This window comes from Dipodomys ordii, unplaced genomic scaffold (assembly GCF_000151885.1).
Source record: "Dipodomys ordii isolate 6190 unplaced genomic scaffold, Dord_2.0 Scaffold113, whole genome shotgun sequence".
Classification (NCBI taxonomy): Eukaryota; Metazoa; Chordata; class Mammalia; order Rodentia; family Heteromyidae; genus Dipodomys; species Dipodomys ordii.
In genome coordinates this window covers 3867481-3885926 of record NW_012267329.1, presented here as the reverse complement: position 1 = coordinate 3885926, position 18446 = coordinate 3867481, and the positions used below count along the sequence as shown (strand labels likewise).

Here is an 18446-nt window from a genome sequence, read left to right as displayed (position 1 = left end):
TGGCTCAAGTGGTAGAGTGCTAGCCTTGAGCTGAAGAGCTGAGGGACAGCGCCCAGGCCCAGAGTTCAGGCCCCACAACCGGACCAAAAAAAAAAAAAGAAAACTAGTTGTTGGTAATAGTGTTAAATTCTCAGTTGCATGAGCTAACACTTTTCTTTCATTGTTTATGCCAAGTTGGATTGGGTTCCTTTACTTGCAGTGAAACACATCTTCAAGTGATATTGCTTTCATAGAACATTATTTTGTTGCTAGAAGAATGATTGTGGCCTAGGCCTATACACTTTCAAGACTGAGTTATTAGAGTTAGAGCCTAGAAAGACTAATAAAGACTGATGGCAGGAGAAGGCTTGCTGAATAAGACAGTGGGGTTCCAATGGTAGTGTGGGGGGGGGGGAGAAAGGAGAGCACTTCAGGTTAGGTAGGAGTTTAGCAAGAGCAAAGAAAGAAGTATGCATTTGCAAGACTAGGATTACTATTTTTTTTTTGCAGGGAGGTGGGGGAGAATGGGTGTCTTGGGAAAATCAAAATGCAAATACTTGAGATAGGATACAGTGCTTAGAAAATTTAAGTATGAACATTTAAACAACATGGCAGTCCAAAGGAAATAATAGGCATTTGGAAACACAGTGATATGAAATAACTTAAGATAAAGCATCAAGGCTCAAGTCATAGAGCACCTATCAGCAAGCACAAGCCTTAAGTTCAAACCTCAGTAGTGCCCAAAATAGATGTTAGGAAAGAAGGAAAGATATAGAGAGGGGAGAAACAGGAGAGGAGGGAGAGAGAGAGGGAGGGAAGGAGGGAGAGAGAGAGTGTGCCAGAAGTGATGCTGTGGTTCAAGTGGTAGAGTGCTGGCCTGGAGCCTAAGGGACAGTGCCTAGACCCTGAGTTTAAGCTCCAGGACTGACAAAAAGTAAAAATAAAAAATTGAGAGAGAGCACATCAGAGAATAGTGCCAGAGGGAGATGGTTAACAATAATCTAGACACACAATGTAAAAAATGGAATAGAAAAATAGGCTGAGATCTGAGGATCATGGTTTGAAGCCAGCCCAAGCCGAACAGTCCCTGTTTTTTTCCAATTAACCACTCAAAAACTGGAAGTGGAGCGGTAGCCCAAAGCGGTAGAATGCTAGCCTTGAGAAAAAGAGCTCAGGGACAGTGCCCAGGCCCTGAGTTCAACCCCATGACCGACAAAAAGAAAAAGAAAAAAGAAAAATAGCAACAAAAAAATCACTGACACCTACCTGAGTTGGGGCTTTTGCAGCCATGGGGGATCTAGAATGAGTAAGGTTGGTATCCATCTACTAGATGACAGATAGGTATGTAATGAGTATAAAGATAACAAGATAGGAATCATAAAAGATCATATATATATGCACATATATATATGCACATATATATATATATGCACATATATATATATATATATATATATCTCATATACAAGTAATGGCTGAGGATGGCTGGGGAGGAAGTTGGCAAAGACACTTCACAGAAACATGATAGTTGCCCACAGGGCAAAGGAAGTTCTGACTGGTCCTGGTGAGAGATGGGCCTTGGGAGTTACCGGAGAAGCAAGAGCTGAAGCTAGCCATGGAACAGAAGGCTGACTCCCAAGATGTGAGGCAGGGACTCTGCTTTCTGGGGCAAAGGAAAAGCCTGAAAACTGGAAGTTGCCCCTGGCCTAGAGAAAATAGAGCATGGCAAAGCTACGCACGCATGAGATAAAGACAACAGCTGGGCACCAGTGGCTCAGGCCTGTAATCCTAGCTACTCAGGAGGCTGAGATCTGAGGATTGCTGTTCAAACCCAGCCCGGGCAGGAAAGTCTGTGAGACTCTTATCTCCAATAAAACCACCAGAAAACCGGAAGTGGCGCTGTGGCACAAGTGGTAGAGCGCTCGCCTTGAACTGGAATGCTGAGAGACAGCGCCCAGGCCCAGAACTCAAGTCCTACCACCACCACCAACAACAACAAAAGATAAAGACAACAATGATATGAAAAATGAATGGTTATGAATACTCATGCAGTGTCAGGCACAGTTAATCCTCAAAACAAACACACGGGGAGTTGTTTTTATTATCAGTTTTGTGAGTGAAGAGCCAAGACACAGAGGAGTAGGAGAGTGATGCCGCCGCCTGAGGCGATTGGATTCCAGGGTTCCCATGGTCAGCTATCTTAGGAAGTCAGCATGCAGGAAAAAGATCATTTCAAATGACAGGGTTTATACACTTTTGCTTTCACTGAGATGCTTTCTCACTATGACTTCTTGCTAACCCCACACAAATAAAATCCCCCAAATATTGATAAATCAAGCAAGGTTCATTTTGATTGCTTAGCACTGTCATGCCAAACGCACCTCAAACTCTGCTCACCACACTTCCCATGCTTTCAAGAGAGCTTGTCACAGCTCAGACTCGGACCCAGGGCTTAAGGGGAGGATGAGGTACAGAGATCCCTGAAACTCCCCCTCCCTTAGAATTGTGGAAAGAAAGAAGCAGTAGCATTACAGTATATTAGATACATGCGTGGAACTATGGCAATGAAATCCTTCACATTGGACAATTAATATGTGCTACAATAATACATTGTAAAGAAATGAGAAAAGCATTTCCCCAAGCATATGTAACATACTTAGGACATCTGAAACCCAGGTATGTAGTAACAAGCCAAGCTTAGCCCTGGAGTTACTCTCTGCCTATACAGAAATTCCATTTCGAAGAAGCTACTGCATCATGCTGAAAGAGACCCCATTTTGTGAAATTACTTGTTTAGGCTTGGAAAAGCTGACTCAAATGATTCTAAAAAGAGGGTCAGTGTGGCAGCTGGAGGTGGCCATTAGAGAAGAGCCAGCCCCAGGGTGATTCTTTGTCTCCGCTTCATCAGTGTAGAGGAGAGACTGCAGGTAGTTAATGTACTTGATTGCAGCCCGGAGGGTTTCCACTTTGCTGAGTCGTTTCTCCAAATACTCCTCTGGCAGGTGATGTCGGAGCTGGGCGTAGCCTTCATTGACACACTTGACCCGCTGTCTTTCCCGCTCATTCCTTTTCCGGATAAAGGCAGGCCCGTAGGAGTACTCACACCTTCTGTAATTTGGATAAGGTATTGGGAAAGGGAAAGGGCAGGGGTCACAATAATTTTCCATGATCAGGGAGTCACTGGAGAAAGGCAGTAATGGCAACTCTTCAGAGTAAGGTGATGGCCCCTGGGCCTCAGGATAGAGATGGAGCGTGACCATAGGGTCCAGATAGAAGGATCTGGACAGTGGCAAATGGGCAGATTCGGAGAAGACAGAAAGTTTGTCTGGCGGATTCAAGTAGCTTCTATTGTCCATTGTTTCCTCTTTAACCTAGAAATGTAACCAAATGTATTAACTTTGCCAATTCAAAAGAGAGAAGGCATCTACTTTCTGGAGATCAGTATTTTAAAATTTCTGCTTTAGTAATTAGTTTGTGAGCTCCTTTGGAAAAGCAATAGATCAGATAGATAGATAGACAGATACAGAGGCAACATATACACAATACATATATGTATATATGTATACACATTTATAAGTATATATATATATATATATATATATATATATTTGTTTCTAAGACAAAGTTTTACTCTGTGGCCCATGATGTTCAGGCTGACCCTGAACTCATGATTCTCCGGCCTCAGCCTCCTGAGTGCTTGGATTACAGGTGGGAATCACAATTCCTGAGGTACACATAATCAGCACTAAATGGTATCAAATCACCTGTGAGAAAGTTCTTCCCCTTCCAGGTGTCTTTCATTCCTCATAACTACAAAGTATAGCCTTAGTCTGGTACATCTTCCACATCAATGGAATGCCTTCATAATCCTCCTTGGACAATAAGCAATGTTGTGTAATTAGTATCTAATATGAACTTCTATTTATTGTGAAGTTACAATAGTGATGTCAAGTTCTATTTCAAACTAAATCTATTTGAGTGAAGAATGTGAATTGCTTAAAGAAAAATAACAAGTAAGTAATAGTTCAGACACTACACAGATATACAGATGATAATGAAGGTATATGCAAATAACTAAAGTTGGGAAATACTAAAACTCCACAATGCTCAAATTATGGGGCAAACGATGAGCTAGTTAATGTGACTTCAGAAGCATAGCTTTCTTAAGTAATATCTGACATGCCGGGGTAATAAAAATAAGAAAGGAATTGTATTTATTTTTATTATTTAGTCAGGGTATCACTATGTGACCCACAGTGGCCTTGAACTTTTGAGTCTCCTACCTCCTCCTCCTCTTGACTGCTGGGATTACAAGAATGTACCACTATGTCCAGTAGGACTCAGTTGCTAAATGTTCACTATACAATTCCTTTAGGTGAGAATACATTGAAAACAGTGAAGTTACCTTGCCCATGTAATTGTAACCCCTCTGTATGGTATTTTCACAATAAAAAAAATTAAAAAAAAGAAAACAGTGAAGTTTTTACTTCCATAGAATTTTAAATATATTGGGTAACATGGTGAGCTACATTTAGGGTTTAGTGTATTTCCTCTCACCCTGCTCCTGGGAATATAAGGCTAAAATATTGTACCCAAGAGGTTCCACAACCAACATATTCCCTCTTTCTGAATAGGTCTCCACCCCCTCCCCCTTCTGTCTTTTTCTCTCTCTGGATTGGAGAACCTTGTGCATCGTAAGTAGGCAGGTACTTTACCATGGATCTACAGCCCCCACCCCATTGCATTTTTCAACCCCAACCCTTTTTTACCTTTTAACAGTAATAAAGTGGCCACAATAAATTTTTTAGGGCATCAGAGTTTAGTTAAGTAGAAGGTAAAGCGGTATCATACAGAAACAGTATTTTTTTCTCCTTTCAAATACTTTTGGGTATATACCTTAGTTTTACTTTTCCTTTGCTTTGTGTTCCTAAGCAAACTTGTTAACCTCTCTGAGACTCAGCTGTTTCCTATGCCCACTTAAGATAGTAACTATTCAGTAGAATGACTGTGAAAATTAAATGAAAACAACAGTAGAAAAACCAACCATCTTGGACTGGAGTGTCAAGCAGTAGAGTACTTACTTGTCTAGTAAGCATGAGGCCTTGTGTTCAATCCCCACTACCTCCAGAAATACGCATGCACACACACACATACACGGTTGATGCACCAGGCACATTTTCCTCTTTATTCATAAATGAGTACTTGTACAGTCTCCCTTTCTCTGTGCTTATAGAAAATAGCTTTATATATTTCCTAACTGTGGAGAATCAATACATTGATCTATGTAAAGCACATTTGTTGAAATCTGAAGAACACAGCTAAAATAGAAAAGCAAAAGCAACTTGAAATTTATGGACCTCCATAAAACAAGGATATATAGCTTTCTGTTCACTCTTGGGGGGAGAAGTAGTGCCCAGTGACAGACCTATTCAAAGAAAAAGGCAAAATAAAGGCCTCCAAAGCAGTGCTACCACTTACAAATAAGATCCAGATTAGATAACCAGAGCACAGGAACAACTCCGAGGGCTGCACTACATAATGGGAGGAGAAGCTTCCAGAACTCAAGTGTTTTCTAACTTTTATGAAAAAGTCTGGATATGGCTTCTGAAAAGATAAGAAACTGTGGAAACAGAGAGGACTGCAGTGGGTGGAGGATCCAAGTTTGGAGTAGGAAAGGTTTTAATAAGTCACAGTAAAATCCACTGGAAAAGGAGTCAATGCCAGGAAAGGCTTTTGAAAAGATGATGGGAAAGGATAAGTGGAATAGACTCAATTAAAAATAAAACCAGAGCAACAGGAAATGAAGAATTCCAATTCCTGACCCAACTACCCAAAATAATATGTCAAAAATCTCCAGAAATCATTCTATCACAAAGAAAAAAAGAGTTGTGAGAAAAACTAGTTAGGAGAAATTCACTAAGCCAAGAAATCTAGCAGAGAAGATTTTGCAGCAACTGCAAAATGAGGACAAGTGTATGCAGCCTGCATCAGTGTACTGCTTCCAATGGCCTTGTATTTGCTTACAGCTGACAAGTCAGCATTAAGGAAGTACAACAATTTCCCCAAAAGTAAAGCAGATGTCATGAAAGTCAGTTATGTGAATTAACTATTTTAGGTATTAGCTTTACCCAGAAAAATACTTTAAATAGTATCTCACATCTTGATCTAGATGAACCTCGAACAATTTTTATATGCCACAGTGATTTTCCGTTTCCAGGTTTTAACAAGATATTTACATAACTCAGTATCTTGTCCCTGGAAACACATTAATAAGAAGCTTTTTCTAATGGACATTTCCAATAAGTCCAACCAACCAATATTAATAGCATTTAAATACGATCACCTTTTGCTCAAACAACAACAACAAAACAGAGTAAAAGAATGAAAAAAAAGCCAGGCACCGGTGGCTATAATCCTAGCTACTCAGGAGGCTTGAGATATGAGGATCGAGGTTCAAAGCCAGCCTGGGCAGGAGACTCTTATCTCCAATAAACCAACAGAAAAAACCGGAAGTGGCACTGTGGCTTGAGTGGTAAAGGGCTCACCTTGCGCTGAAAAGCACAGGGACAGCACCTAAGCCCAGAGTTCAAGCCCCATGACTGACCAAAAAAGAAAAAAAAAAAAAGGATGAAAAAAAATACAGTGATAAAGAGAATCAAGATGGGAAGTAAGTATTATGGAACTTGGAAGTGTTTGTGTAAGAATTGAGTACACATTTATTTTAGAACGAAGTAACACAGATAGCCAGTACTGCACTTTGTGGTTACAGATGCACGGAATGCTAACAAACATGCTGTCTTGGGAAAAATCTTAGGTTTCTGTTTTTGAGCTCTTCTGGGAAATAATGAGGTCTTAATGATAAAATCCTAAGAAATTCTTGATGCTCTACTGAGCATAAAAACTTTAACTTTCATAAAAAACTTTCATTAAAAACTATATCTGGCATGTAAAACAAAACAAAACAAAACAAAATGCTACTGCTGCACATATAATTTAATTATGGAATGTTAAGAGCTGGGAAGTTTAAAAAAACCTCTTTCCCCACCCCCATAAGGTTATGATAAGTTGCTAAGGTTTAACCAAAACATTTCCCACTCCTCTAAACCATTTAATCGCCAGTAAATCTGTACTTTCTATGGGCAGTAACTGATATCTACATAGTAATCAGGTTGATGATAAATTTATCCTTTGTCAACTATGCCTATGGATTTTCTTTAAAAATCATGTTCCCTACTCTCCCCTCTGGGCCCCTCTGAAGTGTCTCTTACCTGCGTTTTGTCGTTCAAGGTGCTCTATTTGGAGCTGAGTCAGATTTAACCTGATTTATAAGTGGTCATTTAATAACAATATGCAAAGTAGCTTACAGTTAAACAGAGCTGCTTGGTTCTGGCTTAGCTTTTTTTCTTCTAATACATAGATATGACAACCCATAACAATACTAGAGAGAAAGGTTTGCTTACAAAACTAGGTACTTGTAACACATTCTTTTGTTTAAAGAATGCTCAATTCATTTGGGTTATAGTTTTATGTAAAAATAAAACTTAAGGTATTTTAATAATATCAATATGTAAATACTGTCAATAGTCTTTTAGATAGATAAGAGATTAAGGCCAGAACTTTAAAAAAAGTCAGTAAGAACTTGAATCTTCATTCTTTCTTTTTGTTTGGGTCCAGTCGTGGGGCCTGAACTCTGGGCCTGGGCACTGTCCCTCAGCTCTTCAGCTCAAGGCTAGCGCTCTACCACTTGAGCCACAGTGACACTTCCGGCTTTTTTCTTTTTGCTTATGTGGTGCTGAGGAATCGAACCCAGGGCTTCAGGCATGCAAGGCAAGCGCTCTACCACTGAGCCACCTTCCCAGCCCCAGCCTTCATTATTTCTTGTGTGTGTGCTGATACTGATGCTTGAATTCAGACCCTGGGTGCTGTCCCTTACCTTTTTGACTTGAGCTAACACTACCACTTGAGCTCACAGGTACACTTCTAGCTTTTTACTGGTTAACTGATGTCTCACGTCTTTCCTGATCCTCAGATCTCAGCCTCTTGAATAGCTAGGATTACAGCATGGGCCACTAGTGCTTTGACTTACATCTTATTTAAAATTCTCACTGATGGTATTATTTTCAAATGTTCAATTAGTTTTTCATGTCTAGGATATATTTACTTGATCATGGTTGACTTTTTCCTTTGAGACAGTGATATTATGCAGGCTGGCCTTGAGCTTGTTACATAGCCCAGACAGGCCTTGAACTTGTGGTCCTATCTCATCCTCCTGAATGGTATGATTATATGTGTGCATAACTATGTGCAGCCTAAATTTTGTTTTTTGGATTTTTTTTTTTTTGGTGGGTTGTGGGGCTTGGACACTGGGCTTAGGCACTGTCCCTCAGCAATTCAGCTCAAGGTTCTACCACTTGAGCCACAGCACCACTTCCAGTTTTCTGGTGGTTTATTGGAGATAAGAGTCTCACAGACTTTCCTGCCTGCACTGGCTTTGAACCTTGATCCTCAGATCTCAGCTTCCTGAGAAGCTGAGCCAGGCATAAGCCTACATTTTAATACTAACAATGTAACCAATTTTAGTATGTTTGTGGATGTTGAAAAACTCCATTTTTTGTTTTAAATGAAGCAACAAAACCATTAGCAGTTCCTAAACATTATCCTTATGAATTTAATTGCAATTGTGTGTGTGTGTGTGTGTGTGTATGAGCAAGCACATGTGTGTACACTGGTCCTGAGACTCAAATTCTGGGCCTGGGCACTGTCTGTGAGCTTTCTTGCTCAAGGATAGCACTCTACCATTTGAGCCACACCTCCACTTCTGGCTTTTTGCTGGTTAACTGGATATAAGTCTCATGGATTTTTCTGTCCAGGCTAGCTTTGAACTGCCATCTTCAGATCTCAGCCTCCTAAACATCTAGGATTATAGGCATGAGCCATAAGTGCTAGGCTGCAATACAATTTTTGTCAAGAACTTTGTAGGACAAATGCTCTTTTAGTTTTTGTTGTTGTTGGTCATGGGGCTTGAACTCTGGGCCTGGGTGCTGTCCCTGAGCTCTTCAGTTCAAGGCGAGCTTTCTACCACTTGAGCCACCACTTCTGGTTTTCTGGTGGTTAATTGGAGATAAGAGTCTCACACTGGCTTTGAACCACCATTCTCAGATCTCAGCCTCCTGGGTAGCTTAGGATTACAGGCGTGAGCCACCTGCGCATGGCTCCTTTAGGAATTTTAAATCTCTCAGTTTACCACAACATCTGTATAATTTACTTTTTAAATTTTATATTTGTGCTGGTCGTAGAGCCTGAATTCGGGCCATGGGCATTGTCCCTGAGCTTCCAGCCTGAATTCAGGGTGTGGGCATTGTCCCTGAGCTTCTTTTCCTCAAGGCTAGCACTCTACCACTTGAGCCACAGCGCCACTTCTGGCTTTTTTGGTAGTTTATTGGAGATAAAGAGTTACACAGATATTCCTGCTTGGAGTGGCTTCAAACTGTGATCCTTAGTCTCAGCCTCCTGAATAACTGCGATTGCAGGCATGTGCACCTGGCTTGTATACTTTTTAGAGAGCGGTTGGTCTGAACCCATACATTCTTTTCTTTCCTCTCTAAACATGCTCACACAGGTAATTCAGTATAAATGAATCTCACAACAGAGTACAAATGTCTTTGTATCTTCAAGCTCATCATATTGAAAAAGGAAAAGAAAAAGCTTGAGTACATGGACACATTAATATGTGTTTCAAAAATTATTTTTATTGTTACATTCCAAAAAGGACATATAGGAAGAAAAAAACCCAGTTATCCAATAATTGTTATGCTTTTCAGAGAGGCAACCAAACCCCAGTCCTAGTTCAAAGCTGCACGCGAGAGTTCAAACAGCTGCCGTTCAACACGACTGGAAATGCTGACCAATATGAGTATGTCATCAACCCAGGGAGGCTTGGATTCAAGAGGAAATTTCTTTATTGCAAGCATCCAAGTCCTTAAGATACTAGAAGATGAGGAAGACCACACACACCAAGACTATGTTTAGTCATTAAAGTAAACTAGCAAATGGCCAGTTTGTCCTGGGATGCATTGCATCAGACATCGCAGTACATGAAGAAAATCTGCATTTTGTGAAGAGCCACCAGGCATTTCAGATCCAGTTTACCACGAAATGCAGCCATAGGCCAACCAGATACCTAGATAATATAGTCAGTGCAAAAGTCAAATGAGCAAGTCAGTGCTTTGATGAGGTTGGCTACATTGGAACATTACCAATGACTTTGAAAACAGAAGGTACGAACTATTTACAAAAGTTTAGTAAAGTGACTTAAGAAAGTTTCATCAAGCACTTTCCACGCATCTCTCCTTCTGCCACAAAAAAAAACAACAACAATAACACACACCAAAAAAAAAAATAAAAAAGCAAACCCAACCCTGAAAAATATCTTGAATATCAAGTTAAAACTATGTGGTGAAAAAGAGAGTGCTTGTTTCAGATAATGGACTTCAAGATAATTTACAGGCAGATTTAGTTTTATTAGTAAAAGTCACAAGTAGGAAAAGATTTATAGACTGACTTTGAACTGTGTGCTTTTAAAAATGTCTTCATTAATACATTAATGAGAAAAAAAATACTAAGCATATTTTTGCTTTCAATTTTGAGTCTTCCAGCAAGAGTTGGTGAAATCAACAGGTCATTATAACAAAACCCAGGAATCTCAATTCTTTCCAATTGTCAGCCCATTTTTTTTTCTGGTCACTTTGACTTTTATTCCCAATTAGCTGAGGACAACATGTCGGTCAAAGACAGATTTTCGCTGTTCTTGAACTTGAAGCTTCCAACGCTGCTGGGCATATTCTACCTTGTTCAGAACATTGGCTCGACTGCGGGAGCGGGCAAGCACATCATGGGCATTTGCAAAAGGCTGATGATCCTGAAAATCCGGATAGAAAGCATCAGAGACAGTGATATACAGACATACAAAACAGCTGCTAGCTAAGCACAGGAACAGGCAAACTTTTCAAACAAAGCATCCATGTGACTAAGCACTCCTAGCTACTCAACTATTGAAATAGGTTGATTCAAGAAACAAGCAACAAGGGAGTTTTGGGTAAAAAATGTCCATGGGTCACCCTTAAGAAGCAGAGACCCGCCTGCCAAGTGCTGGTGGCTCACGCCTGTAATCCTAGCTACTCAGGAGGCTGAGATCTGAGGATCATGGTTCAAAGCCAGCCCGGACAGGAAAGTCTGTGAAAAAACTGGAAGTGGTGCTGTGCTCAAGTGGTAGAGCACTAGCCTTGAGCTGAAGAGCTGAGGGACAGCGCTCAGGCCCAGAGTTCAAGCCCCATGACTGACAAAAAAAAAAAAAAAAAAAAGAAGCAGAGACCAAGACAAGAGCAGTGGTCAGTGTTCATTTGTGCTAAAGAGAGATCTTCCTTTTTTTGGAGACAGGGTCTTGCTACATACATCCTTAAACATGTAATCTTCCTGCCTTATAGGCATGCACCACCACACCAGTCCAGTGTGGTGATGAATGCCTGTGTCCAAGCACTGGGAAGGCACAGAAAAGAGAATGCTGAGATACTGTCTCAAAAAAAGTTGAAGTGGCGCTGTGGCTCAAGGGGTAGAGCGCTCGCCTTGAGCTGAAGAGCTCAGGGGACTCCAGAGTTCAAGCCTCACAACCGACCAAAAAAACCAAACCAAACCAAAACATATTTGCATATTAATGTCTTCATGCTACAAGAAGTAAGGTTTTTCCTATTAATCAACACTATAATCTGTGGCAGCAGAAAGATCTGTCTTTTAATTTTCTGACATACTAGAATTGTTTACTTTTCAGCCTGGGGCCACATTTAGCATAGCAGATGAATTGAGAGGGTTTATCTTGGTTGGTTTTAATCTCTCCCCATACCAACCCCACAAATATTAAACTAACTAGTTTCCAAGGGTTGTCTTGTTTTCTCCCTTCTCCAATCTTCAATGAAAAGAGACAGAGCTCAAATGCTACAATTACCCTGTTACTAAGGAAAGTAAAGAATGACTCACATCAGCATCTCTGTTCAACAAAGACTCGAATCTTTATTACTGAATAATGATGGTTTCACTGTAAAGTACGATCTTAGGAAAGAGGTTACTGAAAGGTTATTCTGAGATCCGGATAAACTAATCTCTCCTAGTCAAAGTAAACTAGCATACCTGGATGTTTGTGGTCATTACATAGGAAACCACCATACTAATCCATCTAAGAATAAGATATAAACACAGCTGCCTAAATGACAAAAAGCATTCAATAGTAATTGATTGTTTTTTGTTTTGTCTTTCCCTTGATCTCTTTTTCCTGTACTCCAGATTAGCAAAGTTCCCACATGTTCCAACACTAAAACTAAGCTTTATCTCCAGGAAAGAAACATTGTTCTGCCATGCATGTGCAAAAAAGCTCTTATCATACATGACAGGAGGCAGCATATGGTATACATGACCATGTAACTCTATATACAACCCCAACTTGTTTTCAAAGGGCTTTCTATAAAGAATCTTTTCTTCCTTCTTAATAAAATGTTCTCAACTTTATACTTCTTAGGTAATGGCTTGTGAAAATCCCATTACTTTTTATTTTCAACTTTACAAATGAAACAATACATAATACCCCATGAAGTCCAAAATGTTCAAAGAAAGAAGGTAGAGAGGCAGAAGGCTAAAGCTGTAGGATGACTTGATTTCCCAGAAGGTAGTAAACTAACCCAAAGTCATTTAACAAAATGAGCACAAATACTAAAACTCAGCTTGCCTAACCTTGACCTGGCATCTTCTGAGCACACAGATTTTATTCAGGTAGATTAAAATAACACTATAGGAATATAGTGCTCCAATAAACTTGTATATAAAATATTAATACCATTGATTTATTTTGATATAAACAATAATGAGAAAAAGGATGTACTTTATCTGCAGAGCACCCCTCAGTTTCATAGTCCTGTCATCTACTCTTAAAGAGGAGAAAAATATCTTAAGGAACAAGTTCCAAAGACTAAACAAACCAGTTAATCCTCTTGGTCTGTTCTCCACCTACTGGAACAAGATTGAACTAGCTGCTCATGGTCTTGGGTGCTGGGAGAATGCAAATAGAGATTTACCCTTTTTAGATGTTTGTTCTTTTTACACCTGATAACATTTCAATGAACACAAAACATGTTTAAAGTAATGCTTTTGATAATAGTAATGATGTGTCATGGTTATATGATACAGTAAATACTATGACTATTAGCAATGAGCTTAATTTTTAACTATTTGTGTTTTTATTTGCCTTTAGATGTTCTACACTAAAAAGACAGCAAAAATGAAGTATAGAAAACAAAAAATGGTTTAAAAGAGCCTTATAAAAAGGACATAAGTAATGATGAACTCATATTTTAAATAAGCAACAACTGTAGGAATTTAAATTTCGCTTCTTTTTGTATAGAATTGCACCACAAAAACCTTTCTCTGCCTACAATCAGTTTAACAAATATCCAGGCCACAGTGTTCCCAAATGGTCAATGTGCAGGAAGAATTAACCGCTAGTGGGCAAAATAGCTACTGAGTACTTGACCCTATCAATCAAATGCCTGTCCTACATGTGTTCCCTGTATACATCTGTATATCTTTTTCTTTTGTGCTGTGTGTGCTATGTTAACATTGCCTATTTCTGAAATCAGCAATAGATATGTGATGTTATAAAGTATGTAGGTAAAGTTAGACTCCCAATCTATATGACAATAATGAAAATAGTTTATGAAGCTTTTGATGCACAAAGTTTTCATGTCAATAGTTCTCAATTGGAAGTGTCTTTGTCCCCTACATAGTAACATTTGACAGTGATGGTAACATGACTCAGATGGCAATCTAGTGGCATAAATCATCTGATATTACTGGATACAGGTCAGGGATGCTGCTGAATATCTTACAATTAGGAAGACAACTAAAAGTTATCCATTCCTAAATTATATGTAGTTGTTAAGTTTGAGAACCCTGACTTATGAAAATTAGCACATAAGCAAATAGTATTTAAGGCTCTAATACTTCTGATATATAATCTCTTGTCTTAGCTTTCTCCATGTATAAAAGTTCTTTACAAAACTTTAAAAAGTTAAATCTTGCTCAAGTAAGTTAAATATGCATAATTGATATTCAGGAGACAATACAGCATTGATCAGTGATTTGTAGTTATAACTAAAGCTATCTTTGGAAAGGATCTCTTCTCCTTTCCCATTTTTCCTAATAGTTTACAAAGGCATTCTAGAGTAAAAGGACTTTTGATTAGTTGGCAAGCTTGCTCTGAGTTTGGCTTTTACAATGGATTTTTTTAAAGCTATAGTGAATTCATTCACTATAGTGAATTTATTCAAGAATAAAGTCTAAGAAAAAAATTCAAAAGAAAAATATAGACAATAATTATATATAATAAAATGGAAAATTGAGATATAATTCCAAAAGGAATAATGACAAAACTAACAATATAAATCTTAATGTATATTAAATGACAAGCTTGTGGAGTATGTCCATTTCCAGACATTTTAAAATGAAGTAATGTTAAAACAACAACAAGAAAGACAACAGCAATTTACATAACTATATGTACAAAGATAAATGTGTTTTAAAGAGGAGGGGGGCTGGAAGGTGGCTCAATGGTAGAGCTCTTGCCTTGCATGCATGAGGCCCTGGGTTTGATTCCTCAGCACCACATAAGCAAAAAGAAAAAAGCCGGAAGTGGCGCTGTGGCTCAAGTGGTAGAGTGCTAGTCTTGAGCTGAAGAGCTGAGGCCAGGCCCAGAGTTCAGGCCCCACGACCGGACCAAAAAAAAAAAAAAAAAGATAAGAGGAGGATCTAGAGGAAAATAGGAAAACATAATAAGGAAAGAAAGCCATGGTCAGTAAACCCTCTTTGCCTTCCACAGCACTAGGTACTATTATAGGAAAGATGTTCAGGACAAGAGATTGGGGGAAAAACTACCTTAGATGCTTTTCTCAATATAAACAGGGCAAAGTTTGACACAGCACCATCACCAAGGAACATCACTTCCAAATTCCACATTGATGACTTTTCAGCAGCAAGGGCAGGCTGGGAACTTACCCCAACATCGTCATCACTCTGTATCAACTGTGAGTGTCCAAAGAGGCGTCTCTTCAGTATGGGCTCAATCAGGGTAAGATACACCATATACAGAAGTAGGAGTCCCAAAATGGAAAGGTAAATTATAATGGTAACCTTAAAGAAATTAAAAGTAAAGTTGCAGCTCTGTTCAAGCCAAGAAATCACAATCTTGTATAAGAATAAAGCCACAGTGGAGAATGATTTATCTATTAAACATATAGGATATTTCTGTATCAACCATATTCTAATATAAGAAATTCAACTTTTCACCAAAGTATTAGTGAGAGACTAATACTTTGGTCTTTCACTAATAGTTTGGTATCTTCTTATGAGTCTTCAAGGCTCCATCTCTACTTATTGCTAATCCTCTGTTACCAGTGCCAGTACAGCACTTCGTATTTCTGTTGAACAGTATTCTAGATTCAGTAGCACTCTGGATGCTAATCAAAATGCAATTCAAGTGAACTGCAACAGTCTACTCCTGTAGATCAACTTGGGGCTGCAAAAAACAGTTTTCAGGCCAGCTCTTGTGATATTTTAGCTCATACGTTAACTAAAAGTATTACATTAGGATAACAGACAGTAACAAACCACACAATAAATTGCTGGCATGTAAATGAAGAAACAGAGCCCTCAGACACTGCTGGTAAAATGGTACAACCACTTTGGAAAATACTCTGGCTGACTGTTGAACAATTAAACATAAACTTACCATTCTAAGAGAAAGGGAAACTTATCTACACAAAAATGTGCATGCAGATAATCAGGCCAGTATTAATCAAAATAAATCTGGAAACAATCCAAGTAGTCATCAACTGATAGATATTCATATAATGGAATACTATTTATTAATAAAATGAAGTAGTGATACATGCTATAACATAGATTAAAATTAAAAAAAAATATTATGCCAAGTAAAAGAAGCCAGTCACTGATCACATCAATCTTCCATTTATATGAAATGTTCGGATGTATACAAACAAAATGAAATAGGGATTGTTTGAAACTAGGGACTATTTCGACAGCTTGAAACTTAATTTTAATCCAATTTCTTTTAAAATTGAATTTTAGCCTGTAATCCCAGCTCTACTCAGGAGGCAGAGATGGGGAGTACTGCAGCTCAAGGCCAGCCAGACAAAAAGCAAGACCTCTGAACAAACAAATGAGGCACGGTAGTTCAAGCCTACAATCCCAGTTAAAAAAGGTTAGGAGGATCATGTACAGCCTAGGGCAAAGAGCACTACACCCTATCTAAAAACAAAACATGGAAAAGTCACGTATTGCTGGCTCTCAGCTCTAATTCTAGCTGCTTGGGAAGCTGAAAATGTGAGGATTACAGTTCAAGGCCAGCCCAGGCAGAAAAGATGGAGAGATCCCCTTCCTAAGCCATAGCTAGCTGTGATGGCATATACTTGTTATCCAAGCTATGACAAAAAGCCTAAAATAGGCACATGCCTGGGCAGGAATTAAAATCTTAAGTCATTAAAAGTGCTGGAGGCTGGGAATGTGGCCTAGTGGTAGAGTGCTTGCCCAGCATGCATGAAGCCCTGGCTTGGATTCCTCAGCACCACATAAAGAGAAAAAGCTTTACTAAAGTGGCGCTGTGGCTCAAGTGGTAGAGTGCTAGCCTTGAGCAAATAAAGCTCAAGGATAGTGCTCAGAGCCCTCATAAAATTAAAAATAAATAAATAAATAAATAAATGGGTTGGAGGTATGTCCAGAAGTCTAGTACCTGTTTACCAAGCACAAGGCTCTAAGTTCAAACCAAGCACCACCACTACCACCAACAAAAACAAACAGATTTAGAAAAATTGCTTTGTTGTAGCACAGGCTAGTCTCAAACTCATAATCTTCCTGCTTCAGCCTCGCAAGTGCAAGGGTGACAGGTGTGTATAATTATGTCTGGCTAAAGTTCTTTTAAATTTATTTGTAGAACTATAGACCTAAACTGAGTGAATTTTGGTGAATATAAATTTTAGGGTATATTATTACACATCCAAAAATCTCTTAAGCCAGCTGCTGATGGATCACACTTGTAATCTTAGCTACTCAGAAAGATGAGATCTGAGGATCTTGATTTGAAGCCACACAGTGAAGAAAAATCTGAGAAACATTATCTCCAATTAACTAGCAAAAAAGTTGGACTGGAGGTGTGGCTCAACTGGTAGAATGGCTCAGCCTTGAGCAAAGAAGCTGAGCGAGAACACAGTCTTGAGTTCAAGTCCTAGTACTCACACACACAGACACACACACACATATACATTCAAAATCTGTTTAAAAATGAAATATAAGGGCTGGGTTTGTAACTCAGTGGTAGAATATTGTCTAGAACATATAGTCCCTGGGTTCTATCTCCTACACTAAAAATAACTACAAAAACAAACAAAATAACTCAAATACAGTGAAGATTTCTCTTCAGTACCACACCCTATTGAAACAGGAGCTTTCCTGCAAGATCAATCAGAAAAGAAATCTTTTTTTTTTTTTTTCTGGTCATGGGGCCTGAACTCTGGGTCTGGGCGCTGTCCCTCAGCTCTTCAGCTCAAAGCTAGTGCTCTACCACTGGAGCCACAGCGCCACTTCCAGCTTTTTTCTTTTTGCTTATGTGGTGCTAAGGAATCAAACCCAGGGCCTCAGGCTTGCAAGGCATGCACTCTACCACTGAGCTACCTTCCCAGCCCCCATAAGTATATAGGGTTTTCTTTTCTTTTTTTTTGGGGGGGTGAGGTCCAGTCATGGGGCCTGAACTCTGGGCCTGGGCACTGTCCCTCAGCTCTTCAGCTCAAGGCTAGTGCTCTACCACTTGAGCCATAGCACCACTTCTGGCTTTTTTCTTTTTGCTTATGTGGTGCTGAGGAATCGAACCCAGGGCCTCAGGCATGCAAGGCAAGTGCTCTACCACTGAGCCACCTTCCCAGCCCCAGAAAAGAAATCTTTTGTGACTCCTAAGACCCAAGATCTACCACCAAGCCCTTTTTTGAGAAAAGGAATGGGAAGTAGCATATGAAATATTTATGGAGAAAAGCTAAGTGCTAGTAGCTCATGTCTATAACTCTAGCTACTCAGGCTTAGATCTTAGACGAGTAGTTCAAAGCCATCCTGGGCAGAAAAGTCTGAGAGACTCTTATCTTCGTTGACCAGCATACAAACATACTAACTGACATATAGTAGATTCAAGGGAGAACTTAAGTAGAATAATTCTTTAGAAAGGCAAAGTCAAAGTTCAACAAAATAAACACATGGGGTACTTGAAAGGGGTAGGGTATGGTCAAGGGGAAAGGAGAAGGTGAAGAGGAGGTGAAGAGAAGGCAGTCAAGAATTAAGTTTATATCCTACAACATTAAGAAAAGTGA

General features: G+C 39.3%; 2 protein-coding genes across 3 annotated transcripts in view; both read right to left on the bottom strand.

Moving 5' to 3' along the window:
• Positions 1–2792: 2792 nt before the first annotated feature.
• Positions 2793–3335, bottom strand: Ascl3 (achaete-scute family bHLH transcription factor 3). Its single transcript, XM_013028782.1, has one exon. It carries the CDS (start codon positions 3333–3335, stop codon positions 2793–2795), a length of 543 nt encoding a protein of 180 aa, XP_012884236.1.
• A 6373-nt stretch (positions 3336–9708) lies between these two features.
• The window catches only part of Tmem9b (TMEM9 domain family, member B), an 18501-nt gene continuing 9763 nt past the window's right edge, over positions 9709–18446 (bottom strand). For both annotated transcript variants that reach the window (XM_013028781.1, XM_013028780.1), the window contains exons 4-5: positions 15073–15207; positions 9709–10897 (exon numbers count right to left, since the gene is read on the bottom strand). In XM_013028781.1, the coding sequence (XP_012884235.1) occupies positions 10742–10897; positions 15073–15207 (291 nt within the window). In that variant the 3' untranslated portion in view covers positions 9709–10741. The remainder of the gene's footprint in view (positions 10898–15072; positions 15208–18446) is intronic.